General features: G+C 38.2%; 1 protein-coding gene across 8 annotated transcripts in view; it reads left to right on the top strand.

The window, feature by feature from the left end:
* The window catches only part of SLC8A1 (solute carrier family 8 member A1), a gene marked incomplete at both ends in the record, with an annotated part of 328,617 nt that overhangs the window by 245,972 nt on the left and 65,999 nt on the right, over positions 1-16,646 (top strand). For 2 of the 8 annotated variants that reach the window (XM_080710996.1, XM_080710989.1), the window contains one exon: positions 13,131-13,279. In XM_080710996.1, the coding sequence (XP_080567122.1) occupies positions 13,131-13,279 (149 nt within the window). Of the gene's footprint in view, positions 1-13,130; positions 13,280-13,769; positions 13,874-16,412; positions 16,434-16,646 lie in introns of all 8 variants that reach the window. The other 6 variants (XM_080710995.1, XM_080710992.1, XM_080710994.1 and 3 more) reach the window with 4 other exon arrangements.

Below are 16,646 nucleotides of genomic sequence, written 5' to 3'. Positions count from 1 at the left end.
CTTCCCAACGTCCAGTCTGCTGGTGTGTTATCTTAATCCCATAGTCTTGAAGACTCCTTAGCTCCTGGTTTTCTGGAGCCTGATGAGGCCAGAGGGCTGAGAGCCAGCTCCTCTGTGTCACATGCAGTGTACCAGGTCCTGTTCTGCTTCCTCATTTAATCTTCCTGTTCCCTTGACAACCTTATGATATAGACACAATTCTTGCACTTTTACAGATGAGGAAACAGACATAGATAAAATCATTTTGTACCTAATACGTGCTGCCTCTGTGTTTTATAACACAGAGGCAGCACGTATTAGGTACTAAATTGATTGTATCTATTACGACTACGGATACTATAGAGGCAAGAACTGAGACTTTTGGAATGGGACCGCCTGTGATCACATACAAATGATTTAATCTATGTCTGTTTCCTCATCTGTAAAATCCAAATGTATTTTTAAATATATACCATGAAGACACAAATATTGCTTGCTTGACTTAATGTAAAATAGTAATAAAATATTAAGGCATAGGATAAAAAGGTGAAATTTTAAAATCTCCATCAATTTACTTTTTAGTGGTTTATTTTAGCTGTGTTCAAAAAATATCTGGCATTCCTTTTAAAGACTATTTTATATAAATTCACATGGAGACGGACTGGTTCGTTTCTGTATATTTTATGACCAAGAAGATACGAAGGGAGGAATTCAAAGAAAGAAAGAAAGAATATTAATTTAAAGGCTTAGAAAAACCCAGCTTATTTTCTAGTGTTCTGTGTTCTGTCTTTGGGACATCTTTCTGAAAGAGATGCTTTCTGTGTATTCTAGCTGCTGTCCTGTAACATTCTAAGAGGGAAATTCTTATACTGTTTTCTTCAAACTCTTTGAATAAAGAAACTTTGACAACAAAGGAAGGACCAAAGATAGATGTAATCTTGGAAAAAGTCTAATGCCAACCAAAGAATGTTCAGGACGAAGTGTGCTTTTGAAAAAGATGGAAAAAGCTGGGCATAGTGGCACACACTTGTAATCCCAGTACTTGAGAGGCTGAGACAAGGATTAAAGTTCCTTGCCAGCCTCAGCCTCTTAGTAAGGCCCTCTGCAATTTAGTGAGACTTTGCTATGAAGATATAATCCAAGCCATTCTACTTTCAAGACACACCCACATCCCTTTTTTATTTTAAAATGGTCTTACTAAGTTACTGAGGATCTGGCTAAGTTGCTAAGGGTTGGCCTTGAACCTGAAATCCTCCTGTCTCATTCTTCTAAGTACTGAGATTATAGACACGTGCCACTGTGCCCTGCTTCCAATATTATTGAGCAATAACAAATACAGACCAAATTTATTTTTACATATTTCAACATGGTATCCAAAGCTTGGCCCACTTTATATTTCACTGAATGGACAAATTGTCTTGGCATGCATATTTAGTTAAGAAATGGAGTCTGGGGCAGTTTATGCTCCTTAAGACTGATGTTTACTTACTGCAAAGGAGTGAGGTAATGGTAAGGTGTAAATTTATGCATTACAAAATTATGGTCAATATTTAATGCATCCATGTCATTTTCTCCATTCATGTCATTTTTTGATAGCCAGCCATTAAAGGAGAGAATGTTGGGGACAGAGGGCTCATGAGGACTTTAGAATGCCCAGCATATTATTTATTGGAACAGTGACTCTGGGTTCCTGCAGTAGCAGCCATGTCTTCTGGAGAAAAGAAGGTAGGAAAAAAGAAGAGAAGAAAGAAAAGAAAAGAAAAAAAGTTGTTCAAACTAGAGCTGACAACTGAGGGAATGGAATGATAAGATGAGACCAAAGAAGAATTATATTTTTTCCTATTTTACATTAAAAAAATGAATCTGTTGCCATTCAGTTTCCAAAGTGGGCAGAGGAAAATAAAATCAGGGAAGGTTCTATTGGAGGACCCTGTTACGGATTGGGAGAAGATGGTGGTGGAAACTTTTCCCCGGGAACCCCTGCTAGGGTCCCAGACACACTTTCCCCCAACCCATAACAAATCCCAAAACGACCCCAAACAGAAGAAAAAAACCATGGATTCTTGTCCTAAGCTAAGAATAAATGTGCATAGCTTGGACCATTGCTGAAGATTTAAAGAAGTTTATTAGAAAGAGAGAAATACAGAAAATAGAAATACAGCCCCATATCCAAATGGCATGAGGGGATGACTCGAATGAGTACATCAAAGGGCTTACATGTGGACCAGACTTTTTATACCCATGACCTCCATCTTGTTTGCGTGACTCTGACGTAGTGAACGTCCCTGTAAGGTACCTCCCCTTACCCTGTAAGGTACCTCCCCCTATAAGGTGTGGCAAGATGTCTCCTTCCATGAAGGTCGACCCCTCCTACCATCTTAGCTAGCTTATCCAATCATGTAGATCTTTAGAGAAAGGCCTAGTTCTCCTCTCTTAAGATCTGTCTTTAGATAGAGACAGGCCTAGTTCTCTTTTCCTATTGACTGGTTAACTACTTTAAGCTAGGTTAATTTACATTGGAATAAGTGCCTATTTAAGGCAGAAATCAAGTCCTTTCTTTACCCATGTCTGCCGCCATTTTGACACAACTATTTTTGAAATATATTAATAACAGAGCTTTCTCAAATCTTCCTAGGCCATTCCCAATACTGGTACAGACCCAACTCTGGTACTCTCTAAAATACCCCGGGTCTTTATTTATTTTTTGGTGGTACTGGGGGTGGAACCCAGGGGCTTTTCTACTTCCAAGTTACACCCCCAGACCTATTGTATATTTTATTTGGAAACAGGGTCTCACTAAGTTGCTGAGAGCCTCACTAAGTAGCTGAGGCTGGCTTCGAACCTGTGCGATCCTCCTGTCTCAGCCTCCCAAGTGCTGGGATTACAAGCCTGCGCCATCACGTCCGGCTCCCAGGTCTTTCTAAAACAGCAAACTCTCAGCTGTCTCTACCCCCCACTCTGCTTGACAGAACAAAGAGGGATGCAGGGGCAACAAAGCCTTCCGCAGAATTACTTAGGTTTAGCTACTTTAGCAACTCTCAACTTCAGAGTCTATTTAAATTACAGAATTTCCTCCCACTATTTGTCCAGCTCTGCTTCATAACAGGAACTCCAGCAAAAGTAGGACTTCTATCTCCATTCACCAGCTATTGTGAGTGGGGGCCTGGCAGAGCCAGGACAGGGAAGCTAAGCACAGGGTCTGAGCTTGGATACCCCATCAAATGGGATGTGATCCAAAGCTACACATGAGAGCGGGGCCATGGGTGCTGTTCCTCATTCCACTGAACATGTCCTGACTCCAACCTCTGCCATTTACCAGCTGCTGCTTTTAGTAAAAAGGTGAGCCAGAAAGTAGGAACTACAAATAAGCCACTGCTTTTCAAATAATTATAACAATAGTACCTGACATTTGATAGCCTTTTATAAAACTTTTTTCATGCATTATGTGATCTTTGCAGCATCCTGTGAAGTTGTTTGTTTCATTTTATGGTAGTAGAAAATGAACCCAAGGACATTCTACCTCTGAGCTACACCCCCAGTCCATTTTACTTTTATTTTTGAAACAGGGTCTTACTAAGTTTCTTAGGGCCTCGTTAACTTGCTGAGGCTGTCCCCAAACTTTCAGTCTCAGCCTCCCAAGTGCCAGGATTACAGGCACATACCACCATGCCTGGCTAACCTGTGAAGTTTTATTATCCACATTTGATGAACAATGATACCTATTGTTTGATCATCTCAATGCTGTGAACATTATAATCACTGTGAAGTAAATTTCACTAATCCCATATGATAAATTATAACATCAATATTTAGGATAATTCCAGAACTGACCCAAACACCTCAGCTGAAGAGTGGCAAAGCCAAGTCATGAACCCAGGTACTATGAGCCTCAGTTCAGAACCCTTGCCATTTCAATTAAAAAAATGATTGATTTAAGTCATAAGGTAGTCCTATTCTGTGATCATCCCAGCATGGCATTTTAATTAAATTCCCAAATGAATCCATGCTCTAAGTTTTTCACCAATAACCTAAAATAATGTAAATATATTAGCATAATAGTATGATAGCAACCTGTTTTTATTTGGAATGTTTAATAGGGAGGAGACATTTACAGATAAATGACAAGAATATATGCATGAATCTTCTCTAACTGTTCCTTTCTTTCACTAACCTCAAATCACCAAGCAACTCATCAATAAATTCTTGAAGGTAGGAAAAAATAAATAAAAGGCTTAAAATGCACCAGGAATTTAAATGATGTGATACCAAGACAAGTTACAACAAAAGAATTGTTCCATATAGGTAGAGAGAAATAAATGTCAACAAGGGAGCCTGAGGTGGTGGGCAAAGGGCTTCTGACTTTGCAAGGGCAGCAGGCATTACCTATGACTGCAGTCCTTTCCTTTTCTTTTAAAGCAAAGGTCATGAAAGAATCCTGGTTCTGACACTAATGCTCAATATCAATACAATCAGGAAGATGCAAATCAAAGCTACACTGAGATTTCATCTAACCCCTATCAGAATGACAATCATCAAGAAGTCAAAAAATAATAAATGTTGGTGAGGATGTGGGGAAATAAAAACTCTTCTACACCATTGGTGATAAAGCCGCTATGGAGATCACTGTGGCAATTTCTCAGAAAACTGGGGATGGGTCCACCACATGATCCAGCTATACCACTCTTGGGTTCAAGGGTTCTGAACTGAAGCTCATAGTACCTGGGTTCATAACTTGGTTTTGCCACTCTTCAGCTGAGGTATTTGGGGTTGAAAGCAGAGAACTACAGTACTATATGCATAACCATGTTCATAGCAGCACAATTCACAATAGCCAAATCATGAAACCAAACTAGGTGTCTAGCTACAGCTGAATGGATTACAAAGTTATGGGATATGGGCACAATGAAAGTCTGTTCAGCAACAAAGAAGAACAAAATTTTGTTATTTGCAGGAAAATGGAAGGACCTGGAGAACATTATGTTAAGTGAGATAAGTCAGTCACAGAAAATGAAGGGTCATTTGTGTTCTCTCATATGCAGAAGCTAGGGAGTAGAGGGGACACCAGAGGGACTCCAAATAATGGAGGGGAAACTTCAGTAGAGCCAGAGAGGTGGTCTAGGAGAAGGGGAGGAGGAAGAGTGAGGCTCATTGAAGGAATTACTGCCACTGACTATGTACACATATGTGAAAACACCAATGTCAATCTCAGTACTCTGTATAAGGAAAGGAGGTACGGGGAGGCAGCGAAGGGGAGGGGGCATCAAATGCTGTGTGTGTGTATGTCACTGTCAACATGATTTACATTATGATATGAAATTATAATGCACCTATAAAATAATATAAAAATAATCCTTTACACAAGCCAAGGAATTCAGACCCACAGTAACGGCCACCAGAAATGCTTAGCCTGTCAAAGCACAGCATCACTAGCCCTCCATCCTGGAGAAGGCAGCTCACATTTTGAGAAAATCTCTAGCAAAGAAATGGAGTGAGGGGCAGTGGAGCTGACAGACACAGCAGTGGCACTTCCTGTGATGGAAATGGTTTTCTCAGTCTCATGCCACTCGGCACTCCAGTTTTCTGTTTGGCAGTGCTAGCAAAATTTGAAACTCCTTGTTGAAAATTCTACTGTTCTATCAATGTTTTATAACCCAAGGAAACAGCCTTTTCTTTAAAAAAAAAAAATACAGTCATTTTTGGTGGTGCGCGCTTGTAATCCCAGTACGTGGGAAGCTGAAACAGGAGGATTGCAGGTTTGAGTCAGCCTTAGCTACTTAGTGAGGCCCTCTGCAACTTGGTAAGACCCTATTTCAAAATAAAGAATAAAAGCTAGGACTGGGGGTGTAGCTCAGAGGTAGAATGCCCCTGGTTCAATTCCCAGTGCTGCAAAAATACACACACACACACACACACACACACACACACACACACACATTCTCTCTCTCTCTCTCTCTCTCTCTCTCTCTCTCTCTCTCTCTCTCTCTCTCTCTCTCTCTCCTTTGTAATTATACTTCAAAGTAATACAAACATATATAACATGCATGCACACAGCACTCTGGATCCCACCCTCCTCCCTCCTCCCCCTTGTCCCTGTATGTGTACACATTAGTGAGATTGGTAGTGATACTTTCATAGATAGACGAAGCATTATTTGAACTGTTTCCGTCATCAATCCTCTGTCTCCCCTCCCTCATCATCCCTCCCCAGCCCCACCCCACTTTCCTTTCACTAATGTACTGGTCTCTCCCCTTTTTTCTAAAGCTGTTTTTGTTTCCTATTTTCTCTCTAGCTTCTGCATAAGAGAAAAAGCATAGGACCCTTGGTTTTCTGTGATTAGCTACTCTCACTTAGCATAATATACTCAGGTTTTATCCATTTTCCTGAAAATGATGTAATTTTGTTCTTTCTTATGAACTGAGTAAAATTCTATTATAAGACTGATTTATTCTAAAGCTTGTTTTTAATATAGCTTTAGTGAGATAAAATTCATATACCATAGAATTAAATTTATTTGAAATATACAATTCAGTGGGTTTTAGTACATTCTTAGAATTGTGCAACCATCACTAAAATCAATTTTAGAACATTTTGTCACCCCAAAATGAAATTCCATACCCATTAGCAGTCACCTCTGCCCTCCATTTATACCCAAAGCCATAGTTCTAGACAACCTCTGATCTATTTTCTGTCTTTATATTTGACTATTCTGGACATTTCATATAAATGGGATTATATAATCATGTAACCTGTTGTGTCTGGTTTCTTACACTTAGCATAAGGTTTTCAAAGTTTTGTGTGGATATACTCTATATTCTTTATCCATACATCAGTTTATGGGCATGTTTTCATTAATTAGCTCTTATGAATAATGGTACTGTGGATGTGTACAGGTTTTTGTGCGGACATGTGTTTTAGTTTTTTGGCATATACCTAGAAGTAGGATTTCTGTGTCATATGGCAATTCTGTTTTTAAAATGTTGAGGACTTTTCAAAAGTAGCTGCTGCACCATTTTTCTTTCCTACCTACAGTGTATCAAGGTTCCAATTTCTCCTTATTCCTACCAACACTTATTATCTGTCCTTTTTAATATAGCCATCCTAGTGGGTATGACTTAGCATCTCATTGTGGATTTAACTTGCACTACTCTGATGACTAATGAGCGGAGTATCTTTTCATGCATTTATTATCTTCTTTAGCCATTTGTCATCTTTTTTTTTTTGGAGAAGTGCCTTTTAAAATTATTTGCCCATTTGGGGGTCATGTTGTCTTTTTGAGTTGTAGGAGTTTCTCCTGAAGCTTTTCATAGTAGGCGTACTATGGATCAAATTTCAAACTCATCTTATCCTGATATCCTCCTTTTATGGCCAGAGAAGTTGCAGGGTCCATATGTGATGGTCCTGGGGCACTTCTTCCTTGAATCCGAGACTGTGGTTGCTTACATGTGGAAGGTTCCGGTCTCACCAATATGGTCTTTCACTGACATGGGTCAGAGTATCGGTGGTGGATGAGGTCTTTCTTCTTTGGCAACTGGCTCCCTTAGGTTTGTGTACTCTCCAGATATAATCACTGTAGTGTAAAAACATCACACCAGAGTCCCTATCACTTTGTTGAGAAGAAAATTACTCTGCATGAGTGGAAACTCTGCTGCCTAAATGCCAAAGGTGTTTTCTCACCTATACTATTAAGGTCACCTGCCTGCTGAGACCAGTATTTCCTGAAAAGAGAAAACAACTTTAAGTACACAATGTAATCCAGAACAGAAAATCAGTGACGGACAAAGTAAAATGTTTCTCCTGTGTTTTAGTCTAGATTGCTGATTAGTTAAAAATTTAGTTTTGACTATGACTTTCTCACAATTCTATCTATTCTTTTTTGAGTGCATTCTTTTAAAGAGCAGTCCGTACATTCTGACTGTGCATTAGCCAGTTCCTAATCTGTCTACATATTAGAATCAACGGAAAAGCTGTTAAAACCTATGTTCGTAGTGGGTGCCCAGAAGTGGAGGGTTTGATTTAGCTGATCTGGAGTGGGCCCAGACATTCATAGTTTGTAATGTTCTATGGATGAATCTAACATCTAGTCAAGTCTGAAACACAAACACCACTATCACCAGCCCTTTGATTTATTGTGGACTTAATAAAAGAACCCATTTGCCTCTCTCTCACTGCTTCTCAGACTTCCATGTGCAAAGAAGCCATCTGGGGATCTTGTTAAAATGTAGATTGTGACTCCCCGGGTCAGGGATGGGGCTTGAGATTCAGCAGTTCTAATAAGCAGCCCTGGGTAAGAATGAGGCTACTAGTTGAGTTAGTGAGCCCCTACATGTTCATGGCGCTTTTCAATCAAATCTTCATATCCTTAAGGGTCTAATTTTCTAAGACAGCCATCATGGAATATAACCTGAGCTGCAATTCTTTCAAAAATAGAATTGGAATTCTGTCATTGTTCATACAGGAAGGCTTTGGCAATATAAAGATAAAACAATAAATATATACATTAATTTAAAATAACGGTCCAGGTCCTTTAGAGTGGTAATAAAAATACTGCATAGTTGACTGAATGAGGGAGCTGGTGAGTGACTGTGGGTCACATAATTGAAAGGTACCAATCCTTGGAGTCAGTAGCAGGAAATGCACCTTGTGACCTTGGAATGTACTGGGAGTCATTGTTTTCTCTGCAAACTGTAGGTAGAAAAATTATTTCTAGGGCTGTTAGGAAGATCTGTGTATTAAGAAATGCAAAGTCCTATCATTCCACTGACCTCTGTGGATGCCTAAAGTGATAGCAAATCTTTAAAAATAAAAAGTCATTGTAGCATCTAAATAAATCTTTTGTGTGGGGATTTAGAAAGGAGACACTAAATTCTTTTGTGTGAGGATTTAGAAAGGAGTCTTCTCTCTAATCCTCCAAAACATCTTTTTTTTTTTTTCTTTTTCTTTTTCTCATCTGCTAACATCAAGGACAGTCTTAGGGAAAAGAAACCCCAGAAAGAAAAAATGGAGGCTTAAAATGAAAAAGAGACTGTTATACCACTTTGGGCTTAATGATGAAAGACTAAATAAATTTTGAAAAGATTTTTCTCTTTCGGCCCCCACTAATAAAGCCATGTCTTTCTTGCCTTCCTCGCTGTCTGTCTGAGTCACCACCGGCTACAAGGACAACTTGTTAGTCTGTTTGAAGAGCTTGGGTCCTTTGAGACCCATCAGATAAGAGAGAGAGAGGCTGAGAAATGAGTGTGGATACTGGTTTGGGTCCTCACATGAAAGGTACTGCAAAGATCAAAAGGAATCATCTGTATTTTTCCACTAAATAAATTGATCTTTCTTAACCAAATGCCTTTTTCTTCCTAGAAATAGAACCACAGATTTTTTCCATAAGAAATTGTCCATATTGAAAAATATTTTAATGTTGTCATAAGATTTGTAACTGCTTTGCTAACTTCCAGAAAATACAATTTTTATAGTATGATGTTCAAATTTAAATAGTTATATAACAAAAAATCAAGTGTATAATATATATTATAATAATTAAAAACTTCATGGTACCAGTTTTTCTATTGCTTATTAGTATAATAATACAGGAATTATATTCAAATAAAGAGATTTGTCTACCTACTAGTTAGTTACAGGCTTTCTTGTTGGTGGTGGGTCATTGTTGTTATTGTTGTTTGGGTTCTGAGGACTGAACCTGGGGGCATTCTACTGAGCTACACCCTAAACCTTTGGGAGCCACTACACCTGGCTCCCAAGCCTTTTTATATTGTTTTTATTTGGGTTTTTTTTTTTTTGTTTGTTTGTTTGTTTGTTTGTTTTTGGTGGTGGTACTGGGGTTCCCGGAAACCCTTCTACCTCCGGGTTACACTCCCAGACCTATTTTTATATTTTTTTAAAATTTGGAAACAGGCTCTCTTAAGCCAGCGAGGCTGGCTTGAAACCTCCTGTCTCTGCCTCCCAAGCGTGGGGATTACAAGCATGCGCCACCATGCCCAGCTATTTGTTTTTGAGATAGGGGCTTGCTAGGTTGCTGATAGTTCCCCTACCTTGCTGAGGATGTCTTTGAATCTATGGTGTTCCTGTCTCAGCCTCTCAACTACTGGGATTATAGGTGTATGGCACTACCCCCAGCGTTGGTGGTGTTATTAACCTGTCAATTTAAAGAAGTAACAGCAGTTACTTGACCGCTTCTCAGAACAATAATCAAAACAGAACAACCTAGATCTGCATTCTCAGGGAGATGGAGTCCCTGAGACATGGGACTGGTGTGATCATGAGGCAAACTGAAGGAGCTTTAATTTCCCTCATTCCTTGAGATTTTATCTCTGCTGCAGGACTTTGAGAAACAGAGGCCTGCTTGTGCCATTATTAAGCCAATTTAACTGGATTAGTCATCACCAAACCAACCCCATCTCATGGAAAAGTTGTTATACAGACCTGTATGCATAAAACTGGTACCTTTTCCTATACAAACAGGCATCCCATTATCAAGGCAGTTTAACTGGATCAGTCATCACTAAATTAACCCTGTCTCATTGTGAGGGAAGAAGTGAAGGTTCTTCATCCACTTGGCTCTGGGGAGTGAGGAGAAAGTGTCCTGATCATGTATTCCATTAAAAATCACATTAATTTCAGCTTTGTTTGGGGGTGAAATAGTTATATTCTGGCACAGATGGTGAACATTACAATGCCTTCTGGCTTTGCCTTTCTTGATTTAGAGGGCTAGCTCATAAGGACTGACTTCATTCTGCCACTTTAGATCGACTAAAATGTCCTTTAATAATCACGGTTTCCTATTAATAGCTTTACTGCGCAAGAGAAGCTAAATCAATATATAATTTAATGGCTCCTCCTGTCAGGAGCATTATTGATTCTATTACTAATGACTTTGAAATGATATGCCATTATGCAAATGCCATCTATTTTTGATGTCTTACAAGGCACCTACAGATGTACTTACTTTCTTCATCTTTCAGTTTTCCATATCACAGCTATCAAATACTAAAATATTTTCTAAGGATTATGATTCTCGTGAATGGTGATACCTTAATGATAAAGTATAAATGCTTATTTTATCATGCAAACAAATGTTATGAATCTATGTAACTACTGCTCAGATTCGTCTGCTTTCAGAGTGTTCAAAGTAAAGTGATTACAACAGAGAACTAAATTCTATGATAGTCTCCAAAAAGAAGAAACAACGTTGTTTGGCTGTTTCTGTTTAATAAGTTGTTATATTGTCCTTTGTGCATAAAATAGGAAACTTCTCTATACAAATACTTATCTCATTAGCAAGACAACTCTTATCATCCCTACTATGCTTTCTTTATGTCCGTAATTCAAAAAAAATATGAAATGCAGCTAGGCTAGGAACACAAGATAGAGAAATAAACAATCCAATGTTTTTAAGTAGTGTAAGGAAAAATGTTACAATATGGCATTCTCATGATGAGGTGTTTCAGTTCAAAGTTCAGATTCAAACTCATGAATGTGAGTGTTGGACTATCACTCCAGAGAACAGTAACAAGGCCTTTCAGTGCCCCTCACTCTTCCCTCTCTTGGTCTTATGATGCTGGCTGTTATAGTAGAGATGTGCAGCTATACTTTAAGACTGCAAGACCATAAGATAGAAATTAATATCTTAAATGCCTAAGTTCTTTTAACAAAGACAGATATTTTGTATATTTTTGTAGGGTAAATTTGGTCTAACATATAAGATCAAGTTCAGTATTTCAATAGAAAGTACACTAATCATTCCTAATGTCTGTTCTCTTCTGCTTCTTCTAATAACTTGTATTTTCAGACATGGAGAAATAATTAAATATTCCAGTTCAATCAGGTCAGATATGATTTTAACCAGAAAAGTCAATTAATGTTACTTAGCATGCATAGGTCTAAATAAAACTCGATGGCTTTGATTAAAAAAAAAAAAAGAACAGGAATAAGATTAGAGGCCACTTTCTTTTCAGAATACCTAGGTAACTTTACCATAATTAAAGAATGGCCATGTCATTAAAACGTAGTGCCTCTAGAATCATATCACTTAGAAAACTTTGGTCAGCATTGTGGTAGGCCGAGGTTCCTAATTTTTTTTTAGAAAAAGAAAAACAAGCATGTGGGGATCTGAGTAAGTTGTAATATAGGATATGTTTAAGCCTTTATTATTTAAAAGGCAACATCAGATTGATTTATTTTCAGAGTCATCAAGGGTGTTTACTGGAAGTTGAGATTTGCATAACATTTGCATTTGTCCTACCTGCCAGTCAGTCACTCAGCCACAGGACCAGGGGCGAGAACTGCCAAAGGCTGTATTCCAGGAAGAATCCTTATTGAAATGCCTTGGTGTGTGGGTGGAGTTTGAAAGTAGCGTAAGTGGCATATTTAGTGAAAGTTAAAACAACTTTTGGAGGGATGAAAATAACGACAGCAGCGCGAGTCCCCGCCACCCACACCGCTGCCACCCACCTTGCAAAGCAGCTGTTTGGAGGCCACAGCTTCCATTTTAGAAAGGCAAACAAAACATGAGCAACTTCCTGTTTGGGTCCAGGTGGAAAAATCTGACTAACCTGAATAAGAGATAGAGTCAAAGACACTGGGTACAATAAAAGATTTTATGCTTTCTTTGGGGATGCTGATATATATTTATTATTTTAATAACATTTCATGGCACAAATATGTTTGGAAATATAGCAAAGCACAATGAAAGAAAAATAATGACCCATAAGCCTACCACTCAGAGGTAAACTGTCCATGTCTGTGATGACCTACTGATTTGATCTGAAAGAGTGAATTCCAGGGCACGGCTCAGATAATCCACAGTTAAGGCATTCACTGAATATATTTTTCTTTTCTTATTATTGTGCTCTCTGTGCTTTTCTGCTTTTCCTTCTCATAATGCTTTTATTAGTGCTGAATACTCTACTTTGTTCAAATTAATTCTGTGGCCCTGGGCAAGGGAGCTATGCCTTGGGTGACCTCTCCAGTCTCTCAGATCTATCTTGATACCCATTCTTGAAGAGAAAACTTAAAGCACAGACGTTTCTCCATTTCTCTCTGTGTGGAAGACATGCAATGTGTTAACCGTGCTTTCCTCTTCTCTATGTTCCTTCTCTTTCCTCTTCCCCTTGTTCGTCAATTTCTATTTTTCTCTGTTTCAGCAAAACAATATCAGTCAAGGTAATTGATGATGAGGAGTATGAGAAAAACAAGACCTTCTTCCTTGAGATTGGAGAGCCCCGGCTGGTGGAGATGAGTGAGAAGAAAGGTGGGGGAGCTGCTCCAGGGCTGCACCCAACCGCGCTGGCCTGTGCCGCCCCGGATGCCTGCACTCTTCAGAACACAACCTACAGCGCACACATCCCTCCGCCTGTGTAGTGTAGCGGGCATAGACCTCTCGCTGGCCCTGCAGCTTGCCAGGCCAATTACAGCCATGCTGCATGTGCTGTGTCTGAAAGATTAATTTCCAGTGCGGTCAATCAAGCCTCTATTTCTGGGAAATTTGGTATAGCTGTTGAGCAATGTCAAAAATGAAGCCAATTTTCTGATTGACCTTTCTAATTCGGGGGTACCTAGCCACTGCTAGGCAAAACAGAAAGAATTTGTGTATGTGACGCATGAGCAGAGAAAACTTGGTGAAGGCCAGCTGAGAGCAGCCCGGGTGCCCTTTTCCACAGCGCGGAGGTCCATGTGCTGCCAGTTGTCCCTCCATAACATCACAGTAACATCCAGCTTGGACATCTAGAGCATGAGCGTGTGACTCCAACCATTTGTTTTGCCTTTGTCTTGTGTTCCCACAGGAAAATCATTACCATTAGAATATTTGACCGTGAGGAATATGAGAAAGAGTGCAGTTTCTCCCTTGTGCTTGAGGAACCAATATGGATAAGAAGAGGCATGAAAGGTGTGAGAGTATACAAAGACATACCAGCGAGAAATTGTACTCTTCTCTCTCCGTGTCTCCCTACTCTCACACTTAACTCTCTCCTCTTCCTTGGCTTCCAAGTACTAAGTCTCCTTGCCTTCAAAGCTTTGGCAGGTTCATCTCCCTCCCCAGTGTACTAGTGCACCAAACAATGTCCATTTCCTTCAGAAAATGCTGACTAACTTTGCAATCAGACTTACTAAATGCTAGAAGAGATTTTTGCAATTCAGAAATGATGATTCAAAAGAATGTGTCCAGTTTTTCACTCACTACTTAAGGCTCTTTGTAAAAAGGTGGCTGCAATAATTAATATGCTCTAAAATGTTAGTGATAAGGACTACTTAATATCTTGCCAATCATACCTCCATGAAGCTGGAAGAAAAAGGAATAACTATTTCAGACCTATTAGTGGTAACAGATGAGTCTAAGGTGAATAATGGGAAATGTTAGGAGAATACAATAATTAGCTTTCTTTAAAAAGAATCCAGTTTTAAAAAATAAATTTATAAGAACAAATATCCTTGAAAGGTAGTATTATCAATACTATAGTGCTCATTTTGGCACTCTATTTTTCAGATTAAATATGATATTTAAAATGTACCATATATATGAATCCATAGTCAAATCTATTTTCTTTCATTGGAAATATATGATTTTTCAATAAGAATTTAACCCTGCTTTATACTTCAAATTCTTGGGATCTGTAAAGATCTTGGGATCTTTACAGAATTAATGTACTATAAATTAATTTACTGTCTGTTACTTTGTATAGTAAAAAGCAAAATAAAACAGAGCTATCTGTATAACTAGATTTTGTTTATCTATAATGATAGTTTCAGAAAATATTTGAAAAAGAAGCCAATTTTTTCCTCTCTTTGATTTTATATCCATTCTATATAGCCTATATTTCATAAGGATGGATAGGAGTTTTATTTTAGCTTTATAGATAATCTTCTATTCTGAATAACCACCAAGGTTTTTCATAATTATCCCCTAACAGTGGCTACTCTAAAAGAAGTCCTGTTGATTTAATCATAGATGTAAAATGAGCATACCACATATTAATAGATTTATTAATTATACACAGAAATAGGAAGAGCAGTGTAGATAATTAATGGCCCGCATCACAAGAAACTAATACTTTTATGTATAGGTAGAAAAATAAGCAATATAGGACTAATTCATATATAGACCCAATGTTTAGGGAAATTTAATAACACATTTGGGACAATTCACTGGCCTCGGGAAAAAAAAGAACTTGTTCCTGATTTAATCAATTTCCAAATGGCATCAGAAGCCGCAGTGTAGTGAAGAAAGAAGCACTTGGGACTCATTTTAATGCAGCTTATTTAATAAGCTCCATAGACAGTAAACAGAAAGAAATAAGACTTCAGAAAATTGTGCTGAGGTCTTACAAAGATGGGATCAAAAATGCCTCGTTAACATGCAGGGAAAAGCATTTAGCTCTAAATGTACTCCTCTAAAGAACTGTCTTTTATCTCACAGAAGAACCACTTGGATACAGCTCTTTCAATTGTCATTTTAGTAAAATGTGCCCTCATGTAAAAGCAAATTAAAATTCCTTGATGGCGCTATCTGGTTTTATGCTCGACAAGTGGATTCTTATCACTGTAAATAAAATTACTGACTTGTTCTAGAAAGTAGCCTGGAAGGCCACTACCATTAGAGAGAAAACTGGGCCTAAAAAAGTAATTATAATGTTCCCATCTGCGACTCAGGAAGTCATTTATTTGATGCATTTAGCCAGAGAGCTTTTACTAAAATGAAGTGCTATAGTCCAGTTTGGGTTTAAAGGACATAACCTAAAAGACAAATTACTTATGTTCCCCACACCCTCCCTGCCCTGTCAATTTCTAGGGAGTTATACTTCCACTAGAAGCATTTTGGTTATCTAATCACATCTAGATGTCACTGATAAGGACACACAAATAAGAGTCAATTCCTAGGACTCAGGATTTAAGAATTTTAAAAACTTAGGCAATGCATAGGGACCAAAAGATCATCTAAATAGCATGTCTACACAGAGTGCTTTACCTTGAGCCAAAGTCTCCTTCCAGGCAGGGCAGCCAAATGGAATTTCTTAGAATCTTTTATCTGTTCATATTGATTGGCAAATTCCCAGGCAACATATAATGAGGCAGACTACCTCAAATCAATTTAAGGATTAACTTCATATAATGTTTCTACTATATTCTGATATATATTATGAGTAAACATATATAGTAGAAATGTGTTATGAAATGTAAGTAAATGATAGAGAAGGTGATTATTTTCAATCATACACATTTGCAGAAATTTCTGGTGAGATCATTTATTTGGAAATATTCCCAACACTACATTTTCTTGAAGTGCACTAAACATATATATTATTTTTAGCAGTGGATTTTGACCACTCTAAACAGATCTGCCTGGATTTCTTTCTGCTGATATTCCTCTTACTTTTCATTATTCATCTGGTCTCTTATTCTGTGTTTGTCTTTGTCTGTTTCCTTCACAGCCCTGTTATTGAATGAGTTTGGTAAGCATTTCATTTCTTGCATTTCCTTTCCATTTTGGGGGGTTATTTTCCATTTCTGTCAGGTAACATAGTAGCTCTCTGACTTTTATCTCTATTGATTTTCAAGTGAGATTGTGCTTTTGGCCAATTGGCCTCATTTGAGTAAGGGTCAAACCATTAATATCACATTTTTATTTGGTATAAACTTTGAAAAAATTGGTGATTTCTAAGGTA

This window comes from Muscardinus avellanarius, assembly GCF_963383645.1.
Source record: "Muscardinus avellanarius genome assembly, chromosome: 15".
Classification (NCBI taxonomy): Eukaryota; Metazoa; Chordata; class Mammalia; order Rodentia; family Gliridae; genus Muscardinus; species Muscardinus avellanarius.
This window is presented reverse-complemented; position numbering and strand designations above follow the sequence as displayed.